This window comes from Cetorhinus maximus, chromosome 19 (genome assembly GCF_964194155.1).
Source record: "Cetorhinus maximus chromosome 19, sCetMax3.hap1.1, whole genome shotgun sequence".
NCBI classification, from domain to species: domain Eukaryota; kingdom Metazoa; phylum Chordata; class Chondrichthyes; order Lamniformes; family Cetorhinidae; genus Cetorhinus; species Cetorhinus maximus.
Window position 1 is genome coordinate 75,980,414 of NC_135897.1, and position 25,914 is coordinate 76,006,327.

Below are 25,914 nucleotides of genomic sequence, written 5' to 3' on the forward strand. Positions count from 1 at the left end.
ATCATGAGTTCTTTAAGTGCTTTGTTACCCCTCGAATTTGCTTACCTCTCGAATACTGGTGTTTATATTCACTGCCTCCCAATCCATGAAGCCCTAGCAGAATTATTGGTTGTATTAATGATGTGACAATGTTACTTATAAGGTTTAGAATAGAAGGTTATAGGCTAATAGAAAAATATAATTGGTCTGAAGTTGCACATTGTTATGAAGATTTTAAAAATGAGTAAATCTGAAGCAACTAAACAGGAACAACTTTCTGAACTAACCTTTATTTTGCTTTTGTAAATAATCCATTTATTCTGTCTTGTAAATTAAGTAGCCATATTCTGGCAACATCGCAATAGGTAGTTTAGTTTAATTTCAGAAGTAATTTTTTAATAGTTCTCTGGTTAAAATGAATAGGACACTACTTTTGTGGCCCTCAGTGCCAAAAATAATGTTCTGCAAAGGATAATATTACGTTTCCTAGTCTTCAGTTTAAGATCCAATTCTCTGCCATCTCCTCCCTGACTTTACTATTTTCCAACAGTTATCTAGCAATGTTCCATATTCTGCTCCACCATCTGATCATTTACAAAATATTTAATACCTATACCATCTCTTTGTACTCTAAAATTAGATTTCCCATTAACCCTTGTGATTTTACCCTCTCAAATAGTTCCTGTGGTATGTTTGGAAGGACCCTCGTTACTTTGTTGTTTGCTAGCCTTTTTCATAAGCTTTCTTCTGCATTGCCATAGAACTATAAATTATTTTGTCAGGCACATATAGTGCAATCCTATTGTATGTCTTTCCAGTGTTTTTGTAGGGAATGAACCACTGATGCAAGGTGGCACTCTCTCTAATATGAAGTTTTGTCAGACTTAAATGGTGTCCTTCTAGACAGTTAAACCGTTAACCTTTTCTTACATCCTAGATGGCGTGTGCCCTCCAGTGGGAAATCCTTTGGAAACATATCTTCTTTCAATTCCTCCAGATGGTATAACATTTGAGGACCCATCACTAGATGTGATTCTGCTTTTGAGAGTGCTTCATGCCATCAGTAGATACTGGTATTACCTATATAATGTGAGTACTGCAAGATGACATTTGCAGAAACTGAAGCCTGGAAGCGCTTGCAGCAGAAATCTGACTTGTATCTGAGAGCTCAGCCATTAACTCTGAAATTGGCTTGCAGCCTTTAATTTGCTCTTGGATATTAGTTTTCTTTTGATAATGTGCATGAGTTGCAATTTAGATGTTTTTGTTTATATGGTGGTTTGTTCAACTTCTGACTCCCTCGTTTTGAATAGCATAAGACTATTTCCTGATTGTGGAGTAAGTGACAGGGGTCATCAGTTTAAGGACAGCCGTCTTTATACAGAGCTGCTTGACTGCAAGAGGATTTGAGGCAGAGGGCATTGCATATTTCAGTGAAGAATTGGTAAAATATTTAATGATGAGGAAGATAGAGCAATGGGTTGAGAATGGAGCAGTGAGATTTGTTTTGGATTGTTCTGGTAAAGGACTGGCACAGCTTTTTGAACCGAATGGAGACTGCCTGTGCTGTATGTTTCAACAGAATTGTGCTATGATTCGCAGCTGCTTTCCTTGATGGTTTGCATACGTAAGTCACTGTACTTCACAGTAGAAGACTTGCATTTATATGGTGCCTTTCACTACATCAGGACATCTGAAGCGCTTAACAGACAATTAATCCATTATATGTGAAACAAGTCAATTTGAAATGTCTTAAGGCACTATGTAAACACAAGAGATCCCTTTGTTCGAACTACTCTACACTTGGTGTGCAAAACTCAGGATTTCCCAATGCTTTTCATTTTCAGAAGTAAATCTATTTTGCTGTGATTGAGAGTCTCATAGCTTGCCAGTTATCTGAACAGATTTCGATTTAACAGAAGTCATACCTTAGACCCCATAACAATCTAGTTGGTCCTGTCACAGGGTACAGGATGTGATTTGCCAATATTTTGATTTTTCACATTGCAAGGATTAGCAGAAAATTTGAAGGAAAGCAATTTTTATATTGAAAATATATCTCCATCATATCTTTATAATTAATTTGGAGTTGAGAGCAAAATACAATTCCATGTAAAAATGGTCTTTTCTAATGGTATTGCGTATCTGGTATTAAATAACTAAAACTTTAATGAGATGTTAAACTTTTACATGAACTAGCAAAAGTTTAATTTCTGCATTAGCATGAATCAGATCTATTCCAACAGCCTTGCCGCAGGGGGAGAAGACTGTGGTCTAGTGGCAGTGTCACTGGACTGGTAATCCAGAGGCCCAGGCCAATGCCCATGATGGAATTTAAATTCTATTATGAGTTAATCGAAGCGAGTCTCGGCAATCGTGTAAAAAGCGAGCCTCAACAATACTTTTTTTGTTGTTTTAAAAAAAAAAATACACCTTGTTCACTCATTTCCTTTACGGAAGGAAATCTGTTGTTTTAGGCTGATCTGGTCTACATGTGACTCCAGACCCATAGCAATGTAGTTGACTCTTAAATGTCCTCTGAAGTGCCCTAGCAAGCCACTGACTTTAAGGGCAATTAGAATGGGCAACAAATGCTGACCTTGCCAGTGATGCCCACATCCTATGAAAAGAATTTTAAAAAGTAAAATCCTATTGTATCCAAATCACTAGCAGTTACATTTCTAATTCCTTTCCCTTTATTTTTAACCCGGGTGATGTCTTGCACAATTTCCTGAGATCCCCTCCTTGGTTTCTCAATTGGTTAAGTTTATCGTGAACAGCAGATGACACAAAGATTGGCCGGGTGGTTAACAGTGAGGTTGAGCGTCTTGGGCTACAGGAAGATATAGACGGGATGGTCAAATGGGCAGATTAAGTGGCAGATGGAATTTAACCCTGAGAAGTGTGAGGTGATACACTTTGGAAGGAGTAATTTGACAAGGAAGTATTCAATGAACAGCATGGCACTAGGAAGTTCTGAGGAACAAAAGGACCTTGGCGTGTGTGTCCATAGATCTCTGCAGGCAGAGGGGCATGGTAGTGGGGTGGTGAAAAAGGCATATGGGACACTTGCCTTTATCAATCGAGGCATAGATTACAGAAGTAGGGAGGTCATGTTGGAGTTGTATAGAACCTTGGTGAGGCCACAGCTGGAGTTCTGTGTGCAGTTCTGGTCGCCACATTATAGGAAGGATGTGATTACACTGGAAGGGCTGTTGCCTGGGATGAAACATTTAAGTTATGAAGAGAGGTTGGATAGACTTGGGTTGCTTTCGTTGGAGCAGAGAAGACTGAGGGGCGACCTGATCGAGGTGTACAAGATTGAGGGGCACGGACAGGGTGGATAGGGAGCAGCTCTTCCCCTTAGCTGAAGGGTCAGTCATAAGGGGGCATAAGTTCAAGGTAAGGGGCAGGAGGTTTAGGGGGGATGTGAGGAAAAACATTTTTACCCAGAGGGTGGTGACGGCCTGGAATGCACTGCCTGGGAGGGTGATGGAGGACGGTTGCCTCACATCCTTTAAAAAGTACCTGAATGAGCACTTGGCACGTCATAACATTCAAGGCTATAGGCCAAGTGATGGTAAATGGGATTAGGTAGGTAGGTGAGGTGTTTCACACGTGTCGGTGCAGACTCGATGGGCCGAAGGGCCTCTTCTGCTCTGTGAGATTCTGTGAATTGGAGCATAATTAATTGAGTTTTCCACATGCCAATGAATTTCTCATTTTGTCTGAGTAAATGAAAACTCTAGGTTAAATAGTTTTTTAACTTGATTAGACTTACGACTAAATCCTCCTGGTTTAGTTCTTATGAAATTGTTCTATACTGCTCACTTTCGATGTCATATTGATGTTAGATGTTGGTATGTAATTTCATACCTTTGCATGACAAGATTAAGAAAGTTGAGACTTTCTGGGTAATTTCTGCCCAAAATATTAGCCAATTTTCCCGTTTCAAACATTGACTAAACTCCTATATATTTTCAACATTGGTAAATTTGTAAAAACTTTAAGGGCCAATATATTAGAAATGTGTGAGAGCATGCGATTGTTTCTGCACCACCCTGTCCTTAGCATTTCATATATAACATGTAAGCTGGTAACTTATGGCAATCATTATTCAGAACTTGTAAGTAGATTGCTATTCATTTTTATACCTATCTCTTCCTTATTTGCAGAATGCAGTGTGTAAAGAGATTATTCCAACAAATGAATTAATCAACAGCAAACTGACTGCAAAGGCTAACCGCCAACTTCAAGACCCCCTGGTTATTATGACAGGAAATATACCAATTTGGTTGACTGAGTTGGGAAGGACCTGGTATGAAACAAACAAAATTACTTATTCTTCTCTTCTGTCACTAGGTTAACGATACAATTTATTGAATTAACACATGTATTTCATGCAAAGATTTTCAAATTCTGATTTTCAGTTGAAGCTCTATATAATAACCTTCATCCATGAGTCTTGTTAGTGTAATCGGAACACAATGCATGAAAATTGAATAATGTGCTACTTAACTGGAGGAAAGCATTGTGAAAAAGAGAAAATTGCACCACAGATAACTTGGGAAGTGGCCTCAGGGTGGGGAACAGAGTCTGGCTGATCATATTTATACAGCTTTGTTCATTCTTCCCTCCTTGATTCATTTTATGGCTCAGAAGTTCAGAGCTGGTTAAAACTGGGCAATTTCAAAAATAGTAAGTTGTTTAATTTGTCGTGCAGCATTATATACTGAGACAATGTCTTCCAATTCTAGTTTAAATATAAAATTTGCTGTTTAATACTGTAGTGAAATCAAGTGAACTTAAAGCCAACTAGCCTGCAGGCCAGTGAGTAAGGTAACAATTCAGAGACATCATCTCCATGCCTAGCTCTTTAATGTTGTATTAAAAATAAACAGCCAAGCATGATCTATTGACTTCCCTAGTTACTTAGTTTTTTTTTAAGTAGCCTGAGTTCAGATGACCTTGCTGACTGAACTGGCTGGAGAATTGCTAAGTCCAGTGATTTTGAGCTGCATGCTTTGTGTGGAATCCCTGAAGATCTACAAAACTTGGAGAATCCTGTGAAGTTGCTCAAAATTTTTTTGCTGAGTTTTAAGGGGATTTACCGTAACTACTTTCCTGCAGGTTGCGCAAAAAACAAACTGTTGTGCACTGGATTTCATGGCAATATTAAACAGCAGATGCTATATTCAAAAGTTTCACAGGATACCCTTGATTTCATATAACACGAGGGACTTCAGGTAACTAATGCAGTCCATGAATAATTGCAGTTCTCATGTGTTAAAGCTACCAATGTTGTCTGTTCAACTGCATGGTCAAAATGTATCTTGACTCCAAATTGGTTTTCAATGCATTGGTATCACCTATTTCTGGAAAGGAGGGAAAAGAAGCTAGTAAAATAAGACTTATGTTAAAAGTAATCTGCCTTAAATTTGAGTTAACAAGAATGGTGAAGAATTAAACGACTTGTGATTTTTTTTTTTCTGTAGAAATTTAAAAGCAGGTTACCAATCTTGTTGTTTTGTTTTTAAGCCCATTTTTTTTCCCATTTGACACACGGCAAATGCTGTTCTACGTGACTGCGTTTGATCGAGATCGAGCCATGCAAAGGTTATTAGATACGAACCCAGAAATCAACCAGTCTGATTCGCAAGATAGCAGAGTTGCTCCCCGTTTGGATAGGAAAAAGGTAAATGCATGTACTTGCAGCTTAGCATGGCAGTTTTTCATTATTATTTGAACGGTGAGTGATATCTGTCATTTCCTGTAATTTGTATATAATTCTACACAGTTACATTGTGCTTTTCAAGCCAGACATTTTAAAATAGAGCTGTGAAGAACTGAAGGACTAAATACATTATTTCAATCCTACACTAGTTAAGGGACTGGCATTGGAGACTGAAAGTGTTCCACTGTCATCCTTTACTGGTGTTGAAAAGGAATCGGAAGTAAATGTGTTTGGGAGGAAACAATTTGGTTAAATAAAGAAAAAATAGGAGCTTCTGGCTGTGATGTATTTCTATTCAGTCTGTCACATGGGGAGGGAGAATAACAGACACTAGTCACCTTCCTGCAATTTGAGAAATTATTCAAGGATGACCCACATAACATACTGGCTGCTGATTGGATAGTGTGCATACTGCAGAAGTTAACAAAACACATTCTGAAAGAGCTGTAATGAATATTTTTCAGGATAATGTGCAACAAAACTTAATTCTTTTGAAATTGCAGTTTTTTCCTTAATCATTAAGTTTTGAAAATTAATAGTCCTCATAGGTGACTCTAGCAGGGAATTTTCTTTTAGGAATTTGGCATTTCAGTGAGATTAGAGCGCAGACCTCTTCAGGAACTTATACTTTGCCTTCATTCTAATACTGTGGTTAGCAACAGTTCACTCTTGTCACACTGGGGGAAAAAACCCTCAACTGATTTTATTTTGTGGACCTTGTTGCATTTTCATGGTGCCTTGATCGCCTTCATCAAATAATTTGGTCGCCTTTATAGCCTTGTTCACTCCATAGAAGAGCAATCATCTTTCCATCATTGCATAACCAGGGCTATGCATTGTACCTCAGAGATTTGACCAGTATCTTATACATCAACTAGATGAGCTTGCCAGGGCCATGGTAGCCTGGTACAATGTATAACAACGAAAACTACTAGATATCCCCTTGATTTATGCAGTGGAAATTGGTGGGGGTTCTTGCCCCAGTTGCTATCTATTGAATTCTGGAATTGTGTTTTTTGGACATTGGCTTAGAACGGGGTTGACTTCGTCTACAATGTGCTCCAATATCAAATAGCCTCTCAAAATATTCAGCTACTTGACTGAGACACTAATCCTTGTGAGAGTGTACTCCAGTGCACAATCCAGATCTTTTAAAACTCCCCCGTCAACCTTGTAACGAATACCATTCTCCAAGTTTTATGCAGGTAATTCTATTCCAACTGTTAATTTTTTTTTTCACCTTTTATACAGCGTACTGTGAACAGGGAAGAGCTGTTGAAGCAAGCAGAATCTGTGATGCAGGATTTGGGAAGCTCGAGAGCAATGCTGGAGATTCAGTATGAAAATGAAGTAAGCCTAATGTTTCGTTGGAATTTGTAATTTTCTTAACATATGTTGTGCCCAGTATTTTAATCCTGTTGACAATAAGCTAGTTTTCATTTCAACCTTTCCAAAGCTGACCAGCTAATTCTTTCTTTAGGTTGGGACAGGCCTGGGTCCAACATTGGAATTCTATGCACTTGTATCTCAGGAACTGCAGAGAGCTGACCTGGGTCTATGGCGGGGAGATGAAGTCACGCTCTCCCATCCTAAAGGTATAATTTATCAAATAAAATGTGAAAATAAAAAGCTCAACTTTTTTTTAACTTTGAACTAAATTTTATAGGAAAGTAGTCATACTCAGTTTAAAGCTTGGAATTAATATTGCATTGCATGAAATTTCCAGTTTGCTAATAAAGCAAATAAACTTGAGCTAAAAACAGAAAATGCTGGAAATTCAGCAGGTCTGGCAGCTGCTAGATCTGCTGAATGTTTCCAACATTTTTGGTTTTTATTTTAGATTTGCAGTATTTTGCTGATGTAAATATGAGGCTTTTGAAATATGGTGAATGTTTTTAGTTTTTGCCCAGCAAATGCATTTGCATTCTGAAAACAATCAAATGTGAGAACCTAACTGATGGCAGTAGCTGTTGAGTTTTTCTCTTGAGTGAGTGATCCATGAAGCATTAGTGGTTTGTTTTGGTAATTGGTCAATAGCCTGAACTGTAGTTGACTTCCTCTATTTGATCGTAACTGCAGTAAACCATCTATCAGAATTGGTGCAGCACAGAGTACACAGCTTAGTGAACTGCCTTGCATGATATATTCCAAAGTTTAAAAGATCAGGTGTACAATTTGAGTTTTGCTGAAAAAAGAGACATGCTGTTAAAGCACTTGTTTGGACAAATGCAAGAATACCAAATTTCAAAGGGAGCAACAGTTTATGCTGCATGAGAAAAGGGTGCTGATTGGTTGGCAAGTTGATTCCTCTGGTCGAGGCATTGCCATGAAGAAATCACGAGGGAACAGCTGTCCCCCATGCTTTTTAATTCACGTTCCTTCCCCTTAGTGTGCATAAGCTCCCATAATGCATGTACAATTTGATAACAGATTTATGGTTTGTGAAGTTGATGTATTTGAATTAACTTTGCATGAGCATCAAGGTGTAATCTAAGCATATGTCTGGCAGCTAAGCAATACATTTTGTGAAATTCATGTTCTTAATGACTTGTAGGGTAGCCATGTGGCCAGATTCACTTAAACAATCCTGAACTAAAGGCTCATCAGTGCTATGGATATTTAATTATCTTTCAGGAGAATAAATCCTAGTGAAATACAGTATTGGTTATGTGCAGAGCCTTCCTGATTCTGCAAATTTTTATCCAGAAAATTCTTAGACAGTTATGCTTCCCATATCTTTTCTGAATTCCTGTGGTTTTCCTGGATTTTTAACATGTTTCACAGACAATATCAGAACTGTGTTATAGACTGGAAACAATCACCCAAAACAGTTTTGAAACAGGGGTAAAATTACTGGTCAACTAAACTAGCTAAATTGTGCTATTATTAGGCAGCCAAGAAGGGACCCGATACATCCATAATCCACGTGGCCTCTTCCCTGTTCCTTTTGGAAGAAATACAAAACCAGCACATGTGGCTAAAGTGAAAATGAAGTTGCGATTTCTGGGCAAGTTCTTAGCCAAAGCGATCATGGACTTCCGATTGGTATGTTTTATTGGTAACTGCTGTATGAATCTGCTATCAAATAATATGTTTGCCGGACACTCTTAGTTTTAAACTTGCATATGGTCTGTAATAAGTTGGTCATGTTGAAATTTGGGCTGGAGAGAGATTTCAGTTTGTGAAGCTATTTTTGAAGGTACCTTAAACTGTCAGATGTAACTGTTGTAGTTAGATAATATGGATTCCTTTCACAGACTCCAGTTTGAACTCAATCTGGAGTTAACACTCGAGATGGAAAGTACGGGAAAACAAAGCACACTGGGTGCATTACAGCAAGCCTTATTTAAGATTATGGCTAAAGTACAATTGTTGAATTGACCCTCACTTTTTACTATAAAAAGCCATGCTTCCTTGTGGCATCAGCTCTTCCCTTGCAAGCTCCAGAAACTGTCCAATAGATTATCTTTGTCAAATGTAATCGCTGACTTATCAAATTGTTTCCTGCTTTGCCTCTGGTTTTTCAAAAGGGAGCAAGAAAATATCTGTTAAGGTTTCACATTAAGCATGAACAAGCCACTTCTGCCTTTCTCAATCCCTCCGTTCTTGTATCAACCACCAAAATGAGAGAGAGATAAGTTTGTCTCAGAAACTGATTTATCAATGCAAGATAGTAATTTTCCAATCAGTGGTTGAAATTTCTAGGTTATCTCTTCAGAGCTACTCTAAGATATTTGTTTTTTTTTAAGTGCCAAAAAAGCCTCTGAGTGAAATGGATTTTCAGTGGTTAGCCACTTTTTTTTAATTTTGAGGTCTGCGTAGCCACAAATTGAGTGATGCATCTACTTGTCAACATGTTTTTCAACCGACACTCCTAATGGTATATTGACCATTTGATATTTTGCAAACCACATTGAGCCCTTTACCATGCCTCCCAGGATTGGTCACTTTTTTATTGCATCAGACACTTGAGGATGCTTCTAGTTTATTGTGTAGATGTATTGTGTGCTGGAAATTCCCTTGTGCTAGTTCTTGTCAGCTTGACACAGTAGGGTTCCAGAACCTAGAAACTTGTGGGTTCAAACCTAGCTCCGGGATAGAAGCATGTCAGTAACATTCGCATCACGCAAGTGCCAGATAGTGCCATCTCTAACGAGAGAATGTAGGCACCTCCCCTTGACATTCAATGGCATCACCATCATCGAATCAACCACTATCAACATTCTGGGTGTTATCATTGACCAGGAACTGAATTCGACTATTCATATAAATGCTGTGACCACAAGAGCAGGTTAGAGGCTGCGAATTGAGAGAGTAACTTGCCTCCTGACTCCGCAAAGCCTGTCCACCATCTTCTCAAGGACAAATGGGGATGGAAACAAGTGCTGGCATTGCCAGCAACACTGCAATCCCACAAACGATTTTTGAAAAGCTAGGCTGACAAATTGGTGCTGCACTAAACAAGAGTTGTATTGCTGAAGATGTTGTCCTTTAGATGAGGCATTACACAAAAGTCCTGTCCACTTCTATTAATTCAGGTAGATTTAAAAATCCTGCAGCACTTTTCAAAAAAAGTGTTCAGAGCCTCTTTGTATCCCAGCTAACATTCCTCCATTACCCTCACCACCAAAATAGATTAGCTTTACATTGCTGCTGTTGAACTTGAAAAACAGTACTGACTGTGTATCCTAAAAAAAGCAATTGGATGAGAAGGTGTAAAATAAACGCAAGTTCATTTTTTAATCAAATATTAGTAGAACATATAGTAGATCAAATATTTTAGATGATATGATTGGCTAACTCCAGAATATTGTCATTAGGTTGGGCAGCTGAATCTGAATTGTCTCCATGATGTTGGTGTTTTCAGCATAGTCAGCATGACCTTTGCTTAGATGGCTTCTTTAGCTAACACCTGTGGATGAACACCTTCAGCCTGCTGTCCAAATTGCAAGTTAAATTGTTGAAACGGCATGGTGCAAATTCTTATTTGGAGACCAGAAATTGTTTAACGTACTTGAATGTTGGAAAGATCTTAACCATCACTGGGGTGAGGCATGAGATCTTCACCATCAATAGGATGAAGCACGCGACAAAGACTAACAATACCATCTCTCCCCAGCTCCAGATAATGTAAAACTCTTTTTCTAAAACCAGCTAGCTTGCTCTGATCTTGTGAGCAATAATACAGGAGATTGGCTTGTGAAAACCATTCCTACAACCAAAAGAGCCTTGACAACAGCAGGGAATATCAGGTCCTTTGCTGTTTATGCAGTAGCAGTTAGTGAAATAACACAAGTGGTTCTCTCAACCTTTTGCGAAGCACATGTTTTGTGTAATCATATTGTGAAATTATGTTGAGCTATTTTCACTGTAGGTAATGTAATACCTCTATCAGTTTGAGAGCAGATGTTGAGGGAGGACCTTTATTGAGATATCTATTATATACAAAAGCTTAAAAAGCCTGAAAAATGACTCCCAAGTCAGTGAAGTTAGTAGGAGCAAAGGACACAAATTTCAAATAAATATTTGGAAGAACTTCACACAAACATTGTATGATTTTCCAGCACCCTTGCAACAACTCACATTTAAACAGATTTCAACTAGATATCCATTTAGGGGAAATTACCAAGGGGCAGGAGGATTTTTTTTAATGCTTGATCAAGTAAAATTGTTCTTGCAAAAATAAAACCTGTTTCAACAAATCGTTAATTGAGAAGTGACTTGGAGCCTTTACGTAATGGTTTCCAAACCGAGATTGTCAAGTTAGCCTGTTGTATATTTTGGTTGGTTGATAGCTGCAGACTTCTTTTAATATGGTCTATTGATTGATTCCTCCAAATGAGTTTTAAAAAAATCTTCAGTGGGCCAAAACAAGTGTAATTTTAACCATTTGATATTTCTACTGAGGGCATGTAGCTTTAATTATGTAAAGCTCAAAATCCATAACTCAAATAAGGGTGCATCTGTTAGCAATGCCTAGTAAACTGCATATTTATGTTTCTCTAAATAGTGGACCTTAAATTGAAAGCTACAGAATGGTGAAGTGGGGTTTGAGGACTGGCATTAACTGGGCCATGTTGCGCAGATGTAAATAAATCCACATTGTTGTTTTGCATTCTGTCCCTATTCTTGTATTTATATTATAAAATTCAATTCAAATAAAATATTCTGCCCACATTTGTGTGAACTTATTGTACTGTGATTGCTGTTTCTGCCAGTGGTAGTGTTGCAATATGCCGCACTAGAGACAGTGTATGATTATAGAATGACCAGATTATGTTACCAGTCTCTATTCGAAATGGGGACATAGGAATTTGTAACTGAAAAAGTTGACAGCAAGTACAAGACCATAGATTTTGAATGTAATAGATTCTCAGAGGTGACTTTGCAGTCACTGTCCTTTCATGTAAAAAAAAATCTTCTCCGTCATACTGAACTACAGTTGCCTTTACACCAGCTGCTTTGCAATGAGCAGAAAATTTGATCTCGAACTAAATAAATGCAATTAAATCTGTATATAATGAATTACATAATACATGATAAACTGTACATACCCACATTCTTATTGAATCACTAGTTAATGCATATCTATTTTCTATTCTGCCCTGTCTTGAGATTTAGAACAGTATTTGATTTTGTGGTGTACATTACGGCAATGTGCATCACTGACAAGTGATGTCCTATTTTACTGAAATTGTAATGCAAACTGTTCAAGAATGAGGAAATAGTCATTTGCATATTAACATTGAATTTGTGAACGGTCTAATTATTGTGTAGAAGTAACTTTTTTTGCCCCACTTGTTTTGAATAGTTGGATTTGCCTCTTAGCCTATCGTTTTACAAATGGATGCTACGGCAAGAAATTTCCCTCTGCTCCCATGACCTTTTCAACATTGATCCAGTAGTAGCAAAATCAATTTGTCATCTTGAGGACATCATAAAACAAAAGAAGAAATTGGAGCAAGACAGATCGCAGGTAAGAATGGAAGTTACTGATTTGACCATTTTGTCATCTGGCCTCCTGCATCCTTGACCCTCAAATTTCTGCCACTATTTTGAACAAGTGTGTTTGTGGCAATCTGAGCAAAAGAATACTGTTATGAAAACAAAGGGCAGTTTCAATGTTTGATTTATTTGGTACACATAGAAATTTAAGCTAAATATTATGGGTTAGCACAGGTAGATGGAAGTACCTAGAAGAGAATTGAAAATTGGGTTTGGGCAAGGGGTTTGTCTGGTGGGAGACAATAAAAGACTGAGCACACACTAATTTGTGAATGTATTTTAAATCCCTGTAACATGCAACCGTAATACGTGGTCCACTATTACAATAACAAATTTTACTACTTTTTCCACCATCTTGTAATTTATTTGCATAATCACTTACCCATTACCAGTTCTAGGGCTGCTTTACTTTTTGGTCAGAGGCTTTTCGCACTCGTCAATGATTGGGTCACTGGCAATAGGAATTTAAGTTTTCCATGTTAGCAATTGCTTGAGAATGGGTGTTTTCTTGGGGATGCGTTCTTATTTTGTAAAAAAAAAATCTTGATACAGCATTACCATTTCACAGATGATCTAGCCTTGATATATTTGACTCCTTTTTATAAACCATCTCTTCAGTTTTCCTGTCAGCAATAGTCCTGTTGTATCTGTTCGCTCAAAGTAGCGGACACTTCTGCATTTGAGAGGTTCACGGATCAAGTCAAACAAAACTTCCCCATACGTTCTGTGACCATCTACTGGGCCAGTTGCACAGTACATTTTTCAGTTTTACAATATGTTGGTCATTGCTGTTTCAAGTTAAAATTCTTGTATACATTTTAGGGCTCCTGATGAGGAATTTTCATTTATCAAAGTTTTCTCATTTATTTATGGTTTGTCTGCAAATTTCCTGTGTAATTTTCTGTTGCGTGGAATTTTGAGAAGCAGCCTGTGTTTCTTGGCATGTCCCAATTCAACAAACTCCAATCAACCTCCATCTTGGAGATAAGTCAGTCCAGTTTTGGATTTCCAAATTTGTGTTACAACGAATTTCCCTCAACTCCGTTGCACTTGGAGACTTGCTTAACTTTTAACATGGTCTCACTTTCTGAATACTGATAAGTGCGCACCTACTAAGGTCATGCATCTGCTCTTTAATTCTTTAACTTGGGTTGCTGGAGTAACAAAGCATGTCCAAAGGAGATGCTACCAAACCAATGCATTCCATTGGCTGTGGGGGGAGGTGGGTTGGAGTTTGGAGGGTGGCCATCTCATTTGACATCAGTCTCGTAAAATTTTGAACCCAGTGCCTTTTTCTTTGAACATTCCATGTACGTGTCGTGGAAAGTTAAAACTACCAAGTTACCAAGGGCAGGTATTTAGGATACCTGACAAAAGATTAGATTTAATGTTGTTGATGTGAATCTCTTGATAGAGCAAAGAATGTCTTCAACAGGCTCTGGAAAGCCTCAATATGAATGGCTGCTCTGTGGAAGATCTTGGACTGGACTTCACATTACCCGGGTATGCCAGTGTTGAACTGAAAAAAGGAGGCAAGGACACAGTTGTCACCATACACAATTTGGAAGAGTATCTCAGGGTATGTACTACAATTTTCATCTGCATAAGGTAAACAGCAAAAGAACTTGGCCCCAGTGCCTGCATAATTCAAGTATAAGAATGCAGTGGAGTGAATCATTTCCAGTTAAGTTGCAAATCATCCCAACAGTTTTTAAATTGGAACTCTGAATTATAGAATACTGTATACCTCAAATTATGCAACTATTTTTCAGATCATTATGTATATAAAGTCCCACGTTTATTTTACTCAGGGGGCCTTGTGGATCTCATTTTAATACCCAGCCACTTTCAATGGCTTAGTCCCTGTGGTCAAAAAAAAAAATTGGCTGCATTTATACTGCAAGGCAGATTCAGCAACAATATTTAATTTGCCCAGCAGTTTCCCCAGTGAGTTGCTTATGTATGGGATAGTCACAATTAAATGCATATGTCAATTCTTACATATCCTTTGGCTTAAAAGCTTATTTGGCAATTCTTATCATAGGTTTTCATGAGAGCAATGTCTGCAACCACAGTTGGTGATTGTACCCAAGTGCACCCAATAGGAACTGCTTAGCTTGGCTGCCAGTGTTACTTTTGCTTTCAGTCCATTTACATTAATGGGTTGTCATCTGCCTGCTTGCCATTATTTGCACATATGCAGTATGCTGAAGTATTAATCATTTCAAGCATTTTCCTTTATAATTGGTAAATTGGTCTGTAGTATCCAGATACACAAAAAAGATGGTTTACCACTTTCCAATCCTTGAGGATCATTTCTGTTTAAAATAAACGCTTTTGTGTTGTGTCCAATAATTTAATATAATTTTCATCACCTGCAGGTTACTTAGTCCTTCCATTCCAGAAAATCTGATCCCCAGCTTGGACTCCTTGCCCTCTTCGAGTCAAAGGAAAAATAACTTTTTAATAATTGTATCTTGCCAGTGTTGGTCCCCTCTATTTCTTAAATGACCAATCCTTGTTCCAATTGTAGATAGTATTTCCAGCATCATTACCAGTCCCCATCCTCATCTATGTGCTGCTCCTCAGCAGACAAGGGTTCAACCTCTACATGTGTGTTAATTACACCCAGCTCTACTTTTTTCTCAAAGGCTCTCCATCTTCCAGTGCCTGTGTTGGAGTGTGTGTTTCATTGTGGCCAATGAAGTCATCATCTTTAGCCCCTCACCACAAACTCTAACCTCAAAATTGATTCCATCAACTTCCCTTACCACTGTCTCACACTGAACTGTCTCTGCATCCTATTTAACCCATGTGGCCTCCATTGGAAAGACTACCAGTTTCCACCCCTCACATCCTCTCAACTATGCCTTTGCAGCCTCCAGACTTGATTCACTGCACTAGTGAGTGGCCTCCTACCCTCAGTGAACTCAACTCATCCAAAACTCTATTCCCCATGTCTTATCCCACAGCAAATTCTGCTTATCCATCAGTCCTTGCTGACTTGCAGTGGCTCCTGGCAATCACTGTTCCTCCAATTCTGACTATTTGTCCATCCCAATCTGCACTCCACCATTGACTGCCATGCATTCTTACATCTGGAATTGCCTTCTAAACTTCTATGCCTTTCCATGTCCCTCTCCTCCCTTAAGACATTTTAAAATCTACTTTTCTGACCAAGGTTTTGATTCCCTTCTTGATGTCTCCTTTGGATCACTGTCAACTTTCACCTGATTACATCTCTTGAGCATTTTAGGATGTTCCTGTTAAAAGCACTTAATAACTGCAAGTAGTTATAATTTGGTATAATTGGCGATATGTTTCTTTCCGCAGCTGGTAGTATACTGGACCTTGAATGAAGGTGTTTCCAAGCAGTTTGAATCCTTTCGAGATGGCTTTGAGTCAGTTTTTCCACTCCATCACTTGCAGTATTTTTACCCTGAGGAGGTTAGTTTTTCATGGAGATATATTGACCTAGTCAAAGGCCACCTCACTGGGAACAATTTTAAAAATGGATGCAATTTTCCATCATGAATAGATAGCAGTTCCCTTTGAGGTTGGTTTCCTTAAATGGTAAATTTCATTTTGATGCGATGCCGTTCTGAAATAGCAGTAATTGTTAATGGTATTTGTTTTACAGTGTACCATCAAAACCTATTGTGCTTCAAAAATATTTCCTCCCCAATTATTCAATTAAAGCCAAGCTAAGTTGGTAGCCACAGTTTTTAAATATAAAATATTTCAGTTGGTGTCTGTAATGCTATCCAGCAAATCCCTTTGATAAATATTGTGGAATTTTAAATCTTTTGCTTGGAAATAGAGGTTAGTATTTTTCAAGTTACTGTGATGTAATTTCCTGACCCAGGAAGGCACATAAATGAGATTGTTCCTAAACGCACCCTATTGCATACATAAGAGCACAACTGTGTACTGAATGAAATTGAGAAAGTAAACTTCACTTGTCAAAATTAAGCATTGGAGATAAGTGATCATTATTGTAGGTGTCATCCACAACGACAATTCTCTAATTTGATTTTGATACCGTGTAAGATGGGTCTGTTCATTGTCCAAATAATCTTGGAAGATTAGGTGACATTTTACTGTTCCATGAAAGTTTTCCTTGGACATTCTGATCATAGAATTAAAACCATAATCAAAGCTGTCTTGGGAGCACTCCTAAAATCTCCTTCTACAGCAACTCAGGTATCTTGGTCCTCCTTTCTAGCTCTTCAGTAGAGTGCAAGTCATTACTGTAATAGCAACTTTCAGCTAATGTTCCTCATCACAGTTTGTCAATTTCACAAATTGGTGTCACAGCATATGCAAGGTGCCTGCTGACAGGAACAAGAGGATGGAAATGGGTAGTGTCCTAAGCCCAACCATCTTCAGCTGCTTCAACAGTGACCTTCCTTCCATCATAAGGTCAGAACTGAGGATGTTCGCTGATAATTGCACATGATTGCACAATGTTCACCATTCGCAACTCCTCAGGTATTGAAGCAGTCCATATCCAAATGCAGCAAGACCTGGACAATATCCAGGCTTGGGCTGATAAGTGCCAGGCAATGACCATCTCCAACAAGTGAGAATCTCACCATTGCCCCTTAACGTTCAATGACACCACCATCACTGAATCCCCCACCATCAACATCCTGGGGGTTACCATTGACTAGAAACTGAACTGGACTAGCCATATAAATACCATGGCCACAAGAGCAGGTCAGAGGCTAAGAATCCTACGGTGAATAACTCACCACCTGACTCCCCAAAGACTGTCTGCCATATTACAAGGCACAAGTCAGGAGTGTGATGGAATACTTCCCACTTGCCTGGATGAGTGCAGCTCCTGCAGCACTCAAGAAGCTTGCCACCATCCAGGACAAAGCAGCCCGCTTGATTGGCACCGCAGGCCCTGCACCACCAATGCACAGTAGCAGCAGCATGTACCATTTACAAGATGCATTACAGAAATTCATCAAGGCTTCTTAGACAGCACCTTCCAAACCCACGACCACTACCACCTAGAAGGACAAGGGCAGCAGGTAGATGGGAACACCACCACCTGGAAGATCCTCTCCAAGCCACTCACCATCCTGACTTGGAAATATTGCCGTTCCACTGTCGCTGGGTTAAAATCCTGGAACTCCCTAACAGCACTGTGGGTGTACCTACACCACAAGGACCGCAGCTCACCACCACCTTCTCAGGGGCAACTAAGGATGGGTAATAAATGCTGACTTAGCCAGCGAAGCCCACATCCCCTGAATGAATAAAAGAAATTATTGCCCTCTTCGAGCATTGATCTAGATGCTCTTGCCAACTCTGAAAACTTCTGGATAAGTTGACTGGATATATTCCCAAAAATGAGGCTTGTATCTTATCTGTCAAAAGGCTTGATATATGATTCAGTCTCCAATTATCGCATCAAGCAAGGTTGTACTGGCTAAAATAGCATTGATGCAAATTTTTGCTGAGACTTGCCTCCACAAGGTGCTAAAGTCTTCCCAAGGTTGTATTTGTAACTCCCTGTAGCTGCACTTTGCATTAGTTGATGCAAAGCTGTCTCATAAGGTGGTAAGTCCACCTGAAAGGGACTGGAGCAGAGGTCATGCAATTCTATGTGGTGCATTAGTTGGGCGTGCTCCCAGCTATTAGTTTTAAAAACAAATCATTCGTCCAATGCTTGTCAAATAGCTTGAGAATATAAACAAGACTGACAATCCAATGCAGAACCTTTTGTGGCCTGGCTTGTTTATGGCATCACCTTTCCTTCAAGACAACTGTCAGAAACTGACCTGCATTTTATCATCTAACTTTAGGCTCCTGGCCTATCCCTTACTCATTTAAAACTTGACTGTCCCGAATGTGTTTTTTTTTCTTCTTGTGTCTATTCTGACTAAGGAAGCAGATGGACATTGTTCACATAAATAGGTTCATCCTTGTCATAATGTGTAAATATTTATTGGGCACCTAACTGCTTCATATTGTATCAACTTGAAATTCATGGAGTTGTGACCTGTTTTTAAAAAAAAAACTTGTAGGGATTAACATGTTTTAACACAGCAGCACAAACTCAACCCAAAAGCATTTATATATAGGGGAAAAAAAATTGAGCTCTGAAACATGACTTTATTGCTTACCAATAAGTAAACCATGATAATCATGAGTAAAATTTACTTGCTGCCTTTGTGCCATTCTGACTTGCAAGATCAGAACTGTTGATAAGTCACTAAACTCAAGCTGTGTTTGTGATTGCTGCCATAAAACAATGGAGGTTTACAGCATAGCAGGAGGCTACTGAACTCATGTATGCTAAAGCAACCCAGACCTAATCCTGCCACCCTGCTCACTCTCCATGTTCCCCTATTATCCATTTCAGATATTTATACAATTTTCCTTTCAACAGATTGTGACTTGTGCCTCTAACCCTCCCTGTGACAAAACATTACATATTAACACTTCTGAAATAAATTTGAGTAAATCTTATTTTTTCACTGACACAAATTGACCCCTTGTTACTGATACAGCTCTAGAAGTTCTGTACATTCGCTCTTACCAAAAAATGTTCATAATTTTGAAAACCTATATTAAATCTTTTAGTCCCCAGTTGAAATATTCACAGTATCTTGTACTGCATCTCTGTAATTATGATTTCCTGCCCTGGCACATCCTGGTAAATCTGGTGTACTGTTTGATTTTAATGCCTTTCCTGTAGTTGACACCCCCTGCACCCCCCCTCCCTCCAACAAAGGTGTACACAGTACTTGCTTAACCAGTGTTAGGTGCCTGGTGATGTATAAATGCTTTGTGTGACCTTCCTAAGCAGAAATCAAAATCTCCTGTTTAATAAAGCACTTAAAATTGACCTTAACATGAAGTTCATACTTATTTGCACTATGTGACATTCTCCTTTATTTGACCTGTAGTTGGATCAGCTACTCTGTGGCTCCAAGTCGGAGGCATGGGATGTGAAGACTTTAATGGAATGTTGCAGGCCAGATCACGGATATAATCATGACAGGTACAAGTGTTTCACCTGGGATTACATCCCTTGGGATATTTTATTGCATTCAAAGTGCTACATAAATAAAAGTTGTTTGAATTTCTGGAGATCTTATCCCCGTTATCTGCCACAGTTTGGAAGAACAAAAGAAAGCTCAGAGAAACAGCAGAAAGCCATTTAGGGCATTTCTCTGTGGGATTCTGTCAAAGTTACAGTAGATGATCAGGGATCACCTCCTAAACTCCTACCCTTACCTTTAATGAAAACTATGGACATGTAAAGTAGTATTGGGACTGAAATGTTAGCCTGTTCTGTTGTGAGAAGTTATAGCACAGGAACAAGCCAGTCAGCCCAACCCAACTGTGCTGGTGTTTATGCTCCACATGAGCCTCATCCCTCTCCACTTTATACAACTGCATTAACATATTCTTCTATTCCTTTCTATCTTTAGCTTTCCTTTGAATTCATCAATACTATTTGTTTCAACTACTTCCTATGATAGTAAATTCCATTGGGTGAAGAAGTTTCTCCTGAATTCCCTGTTGGATTTATTAGCAACTACCTTTATGGCCCATAATTCTGTTCTCACCTATAAGTGGAAACACCATCTCTATGTTTACTTTACCAAACCCCTTGATAATCTCAGACTCCTATCAAATTATCCTCATCTATTTTTTTTTAGAGAAAAGAGCTCCAGCCTATGCAATCTTTTCTGATGGGTATGAACGCTCAGGCCTGGTATCATTCCAGTGATTTTTTTTTTACTGCTTCTGCAGTGTGCTTCTGTCCTCTTTAATGTTCCTCTGCCCCATTTAGACAGCTATTTTCCAATGCGTTTGTGACCTCCTTATTCTTACTACCAAAACATATTGCCTTGCAATTATCTATATTGAAGTTCATCTGCCAATTACATGCCCGTTCTGCAACTAGTCTTCCTACATTTTGTCATGGCCTTCCTTTATATTAATTCAGCTGCCAATTTGATGTCATAAATTTTGAAATTGGACTTTTGAATCCCGAGTTTAAGTAAGTTATGTAAATGATGAACAGCAGTAGTCCTAGCACCAATCCTTGTAGAATACCACTTCCCACCATTTGTAAATACAAGTAATTTTAACCTTTAATCCCTGCTCTTTGTTTTCTGCTTTTGTAGCCAGCTAGATATCGATTCTGCTACCTGTCCCCTGCTTCCACATACTTAACTTTAGTTTTGAATCTACTACGCAGTAAGCTTTTTGGAAATCCAAATATATTATGCCTACTGTATTATCCTTATCACCCTTTCTGTGATTACTTCACAAAGAATTCATAAGGTTGGTAAAACATAACCTTCCATTTTGAAATTTCTGCTAATTATATTTTCAGTTCCTTTGTTTTTCTATTACATCTTTAATTAAGGATTCCATTATCTTTCTGACCACAGTATTAAGCTAACTGGTCTATAGTGCCTATCTTTTTGTATGCTACTTAAAACAGTCAGTGAAGCTCATGCCATCACAGAGCAATAAAACATTGAAGTTTCAAAGACATCTCGGCAATTGGTAGCTTTTCGAATGTTTATATGATCTTGCAGCATAAAAACAGATTGCTGTCTACCTTGGTGAGAAAAGTAGTAATAGAATTTAATATTCGAATTGGCGTAACTGGCTTATTCTTCCTAGATGTGGATAGTAAAGTGTGGTGTATCCTGTACGACAGCTGAAGCACAAGTAACTCTTCAACTCTTGGGAAGAAAAAGCTTGATGAACCTGGATGCTGAAATAGTATAAATGCTTTTATGGTTGCACTTAAAAAACACATTCTGATTTGTGGCGATTATTGTCTCTGGGGGGACAGAACTCTACAGTGAATACTTCAATTTAATATAAGTATCTCTTTTTTTTTATTCCACAGTCGTGCGGTGAAATTTCTGTTTGAAATACTCAGTAGTTTTGATGGTGAGCAACAAAGACTATTTCTTCAGTTTGTTACTGGAAGTCCCCGACTACCTGTTGGAGGTAAGCCTAATGTTGTCACCTCTGTCCCGTTGGGGCTTTTGTTTTGAAGAAACATTCTGAACTATAAAGTAACATGGTTCAGCTGTGATGATTGCAAACTATGAAATTAAGATCTTTGCACATCAGTATGCTAGATTCTTCCTACTTAGATGAATAGAGCCTTAATGTTTAGATCACAGCCTTGCATCTTCTATCTCTTGAAGAGGATTTGAACTCGGGCCAACAGGCTGGAATAGTGCTCCCAAACTGCAGAGCAGCTACTTGAATTAAATGTAATAGTTAGCTAGGTACTGTTTTGATCTGGCAGTTGATGGGAGAAGGCATTTTGGCGTTGTGCAAGAAGGTCTTTACCTTCAGATCACAGGTGTCAACTTTCCAGCTTTTTTATATAATTTAATCATATGTGGATTGTCTACAAATGTTGAAAAGAAGGAAATAAAGCACTTGGGCTTTCACAACATCAGGGCACCCTAAAGCATTTTGTAGCTAATGAAATACTTTTGAGGTTTAGTCATTGTAGGGAAACATATTAGCCAATTTTTTCTCAGCAAGTCCCACGAGCCATGAAATAAATTACTAATTAAACTGTTGTTGATTGAGGAATAAATATTGACCATGGCACTGGGAGAACTCCCCTGCACTCCGAATAGAATCTTAAACATCCACTTGAAAGAATAGTCAAGGTCTTGGTTTAATGTCTCTTCCAAAATATGGTACCTCAGTAGTGCGGCACTCCTTGGTACTGTATTAAAGTGTCAGCGTGGATTATGTTTTGATCTCTAAATTTGGGCTTGAACCCTCAATCCTCTGACTCTGCAATAGGGCTACTGAGCCAAGGCTGATGCCTCTATCATTAGTTGTCCAATGTAGGCATGGTCTTGACCATTCTCTCTCTTGTTTCCATGTATAAAAGTCACCCTCTTTCTTCCCACCTCTGCTCTCTTTATGACCTGGCGTGTCTTCAAACTTTGTCTGCCTTGTCTTCTGCCTTGATCTTTCTGCTGGCCTTGGCCCAAGTGCTAGAAGATGAGAAAGAGAAACTGACCAAGATATATACATGGTGCAAAACACTTGAAAGTAATGGCCTGAGGGTGTAATCCCTGCTGGATACATGCATGTATAAATAATCAGGGAGCCCATATCCATATTTAAGCACAGCTTTAAAGTATAAGGCTTAAGTATAGATTTGTACTGTTGAAAAGATTGGCAAAGTTTGGTTTATACATACATACTGTAATGAAACTTATACAAGCCCTTTATTTTTACAGGGTTTCGGAGTTTAAACCCTCCACTTACCATTGTCCGCAAGACTTTTGAGTCCACGGAAAACCCTGATGATTTCTTACCCTCCGTAATGACCTGTGTTAATTATCTCAAGTTGCCAGATTACTCCAGTATCGACATAATGCGTGAAAAACTTTTAATAGCTGCTAGAGAAGGGCAGCAGTCGTTCCATCTCTCCTGATCACAGCGTCTGAATCCTCAAGCTGCCTGTTACAACAAATGACAGAATCATGATTTATTTTCTAAGTGTATCACTGCATCAAGGCAATGTGTACAGCGTACTTGTTGTAGAAATGGCTTGGTATGCTGCAAATCTTCAACAAAAAGACTTGGATGGTATATTTATTAAAATAGCCCCTACGGACTGAGAAATTGAAAAAAAGACCCCAAAGTTAATGCAAGATTTAAACAAAAATAAATTCTTAAAGAAGTTCTTGTTAATTTAACAATTATTTGGGTGCAGTTTTTAAATTGCTTTTTGCTGTGTGGTATTCAAAATCAAAAGAAAGGGATGCTTTTCTTCCAGGATGACGGAACAATAAAATGTCACTGTGCAGTTTGATATTGGTGTGTATATCCATCTGAAGCCTATATTTCTGGTGTTTTTTTTTGTTTCCAAAGATTAATATGTACAAACATACAGAAATGACAGACTTAAACCTTGCATAAAATAATTTAAGCTCTGGTTAGTGTCATTTGCATTTTTCTCTTGTTTATCTTCACCCTCTCCTCCATCTAGTTTGTCCATTTATGTTTAACTCATCTGCACTTGTGTGATGTAACATAGGGTTCTGCTTTTTTGTGATGTTTCTTAATCCCATGATTCAACGAAGGGTTAAGCCAAGGGCTTGAAGATTTTAAGCATTTCTTAACCTCCATTGGCCCAACAATTGTATCATAGTCTAAAATTTATTCCTGTTTCCAATATTCAAATTCTAGTATTTGCCAGTAGTTTTGCAAAATAATAGGACTGTTGGCAGAAGCCTTTAATCTCTCACTAGATTTGTTTACGGAATGATTTCAGACAACAATTAATAATACTGAGAAATCCCTTTTCCTTTTTTAAATTCTGTAGTTTAAACCAATATCGGGCTGGTTAGTCTGTTATTCAAGGGACAGGTAGCATTTCCAGTTGGTGTAAAACTTTGAGAAAAGTTCCACTTGCTGTTATAGTGGGACAGTTGCTTTATCTTGTTTAATTTACCTTGTTGTAGTTCACTTAATTGTTTTTGCACTGCTAGCTTTGAACAAAGTAATAGTTGAGCTCTCTTGGTTTGATAAGGATAGTGCACCTGTAAACACTGCTCTGTCCAACTGTTCATGTGCTGATTTCTGAAATCTGCAATAACTACTTCATCAGGTTAATGTTTTTACCTGAACATAAATAAATAAAATGTTTGACTCACTTTTTGTATAATTATTTTGTATTCAGCAACCAAACTTTTCTGATTCAGGGATAGTGCCAAAGTGTCTTTTTAATTGAAGTTGTGTTGGAGTTTGAGTAAATAAAGGTGGAAATATTCAATGTGGTTGTAATGCTTGGAGCACTGTTGCATTCAGTGGCCCTCTTGATATTAAAAGACATCAAATGTTTTTTAAAAAAGTATATCCTTCTATGGTGTGAACAGTGGATATTTTAGGGGTCTAGCTGTGAGGACTTTATCTAACCTGGAAAAGGAGTTAAATTGGGTAAATGGCTAAACATTAAAGTACTACAGTTTAATAATTGCTTACTGGCCTTCATACTCATGTTGGCTGTAATGCCTAGTCAGTTTAGCTTGATTCTTAGAAATTATGGTTCGACTTGTTCCAAAAGTTTAATGGATGTTTTAAGGGAATCATACATGGGGAAAGTGAATAAAATTAGACTAATTTTAATATATTCAATCCCCACCCTAGAAACAAAAAGTGGATTTAAGTGCTCCTGTTCTCTGAGCAAACATTTCACTTGTGCAGATATATTCATAGGCTCAGTGAGACCTGCTATATCTGGTGTCTCATGCAGGGAATCCATGATGTAATGGCTGTCAGTCTGCAGCCTGTTCTTAACTACTAGTGGAATAAAAGACTCTGGATTAAAACAGTTCCTGATCCCCATCCAGTTCAATGCCAGTGGTCTTATTTGAATACCTGAGGGAATGGCTCTCCTGGATACTACTTGTAGATTTGCACAAATTGTTCTCGGGCAGTGGGAGGAAGAGCAATATTTTTTTTTAATCAAAACTTTTAGTACTTTGAAATGATAGCCCATCACACTTTATCTCATTAACCTTCAGCATTTAGACTTAATTAGATATAGTTGTAATAAACTCTAAGTTCAAATGGGCTTAAACTTGTACTATTTAACCAAGGAACCCTTTTAATACACTTGTTGCAGTTGTCATCCATTTTGTAAAAATCACTGTTTTGTGCTTGCAAAAGTATTGAAACATGCTGCTGACTTCAGCCACTTATATAATTTGTTGCTTCATCCCTATAATTTGCCTGTTTTGCCTGCCTATTTTGGTTCATTGCGTGTTACTTTATGAAACATTAAAAAAATTGAACTAGTATGTTGTAAACCTGAGCACATTATTAATTCACATATGAAAAGGAGAGAAGTTTTGCAGTTGAAAGCAAGACTGAGTGCGTGCCGATTCCACCCATGTGGACTATGAAAATACTCCCTCCATTCTTTTAATGTCAAGTTTACTGAATGGCCTGCCAAATGTCAATTGAAAGTAGGGCTTCCTAGCCATCCAGATACACTTTTTTGTGTAAAAAGTTCACATTTAACTATTATATTGCAAAATGAGCTGCTGGGAAATGCAAGTTGCTTATCAGCTATCTTTCACCTGCAGTTAAAGAAACTGGTCTGGGCATAATGTCTTTTCCAAATTAATTAAAATTCAGCTATATTAGATCATGGATGT

General features: G+C 38.2%; 1 protein-coding gene across 10 annotated transcripts in view; it reads left to right on the forward strand.

The window, feature by feature from the left end:
• The window catches only part of trip12 (thyroid hormone receptor interactor 12), a 150,916-nt gene extending 125,364 nt beyond the window's left edge, over positions 1-25,552 (forward strand). For 8 of the 10 annotated variants that reach the window (XM_078564172.1, XM_078564171.1, XM_078564174.1 and 5 more), the window contains 12 exons: positions 917-1,068; positions 4,155-4,297; positions 5,518-5,674; positions 6,965-7,063; positions 7,194-7,308; positions 8,604-8,758; positions 12,525-12,689; positions 14,133-14,297; positions 16,052-16,165; positions 19,645-19,739; positions 21,615-21,718; positions 22,987-25,552. In XM_078564172.1, the coding sequence (XP_078420298.1) occupies positions 917-1,068; positions 4,155-4,297; positions 5,518-5,674; positions 6,965-7,063; positions 7,194-7,308; positions 8,604-8,758; positions 12,525-12,689; positions 14,133-14,297; positions 16,052-16,165; positions 19,645-19,739; positions 21,615-21,718; positions 22,987-23,183 (1,661 nt within the window). In that variant the 3' untranslated portion in view covers positions 23,184-25,552. The remainder of the gene's footprint in view (positions 1-916; positions 1,069-4,154; positions 4,298-5,517; positions 5,675-6,964; positions 7,064-7,193; positions 7,309-8,603; positions 8,759-12,524; positions 12,690-14,132; positions 14,298-16,051; positions 16,166-19,644; positions 19,740-21,614; positions 21,719-22,986) is intronic. The other 2 variants (XM_078564175.1, XM_078564177.1) reach the window with 1 other exon arrangement.
• The last annotated feature ends 362 nt before the right edge of the window (positions 25,553-25,914 follow it).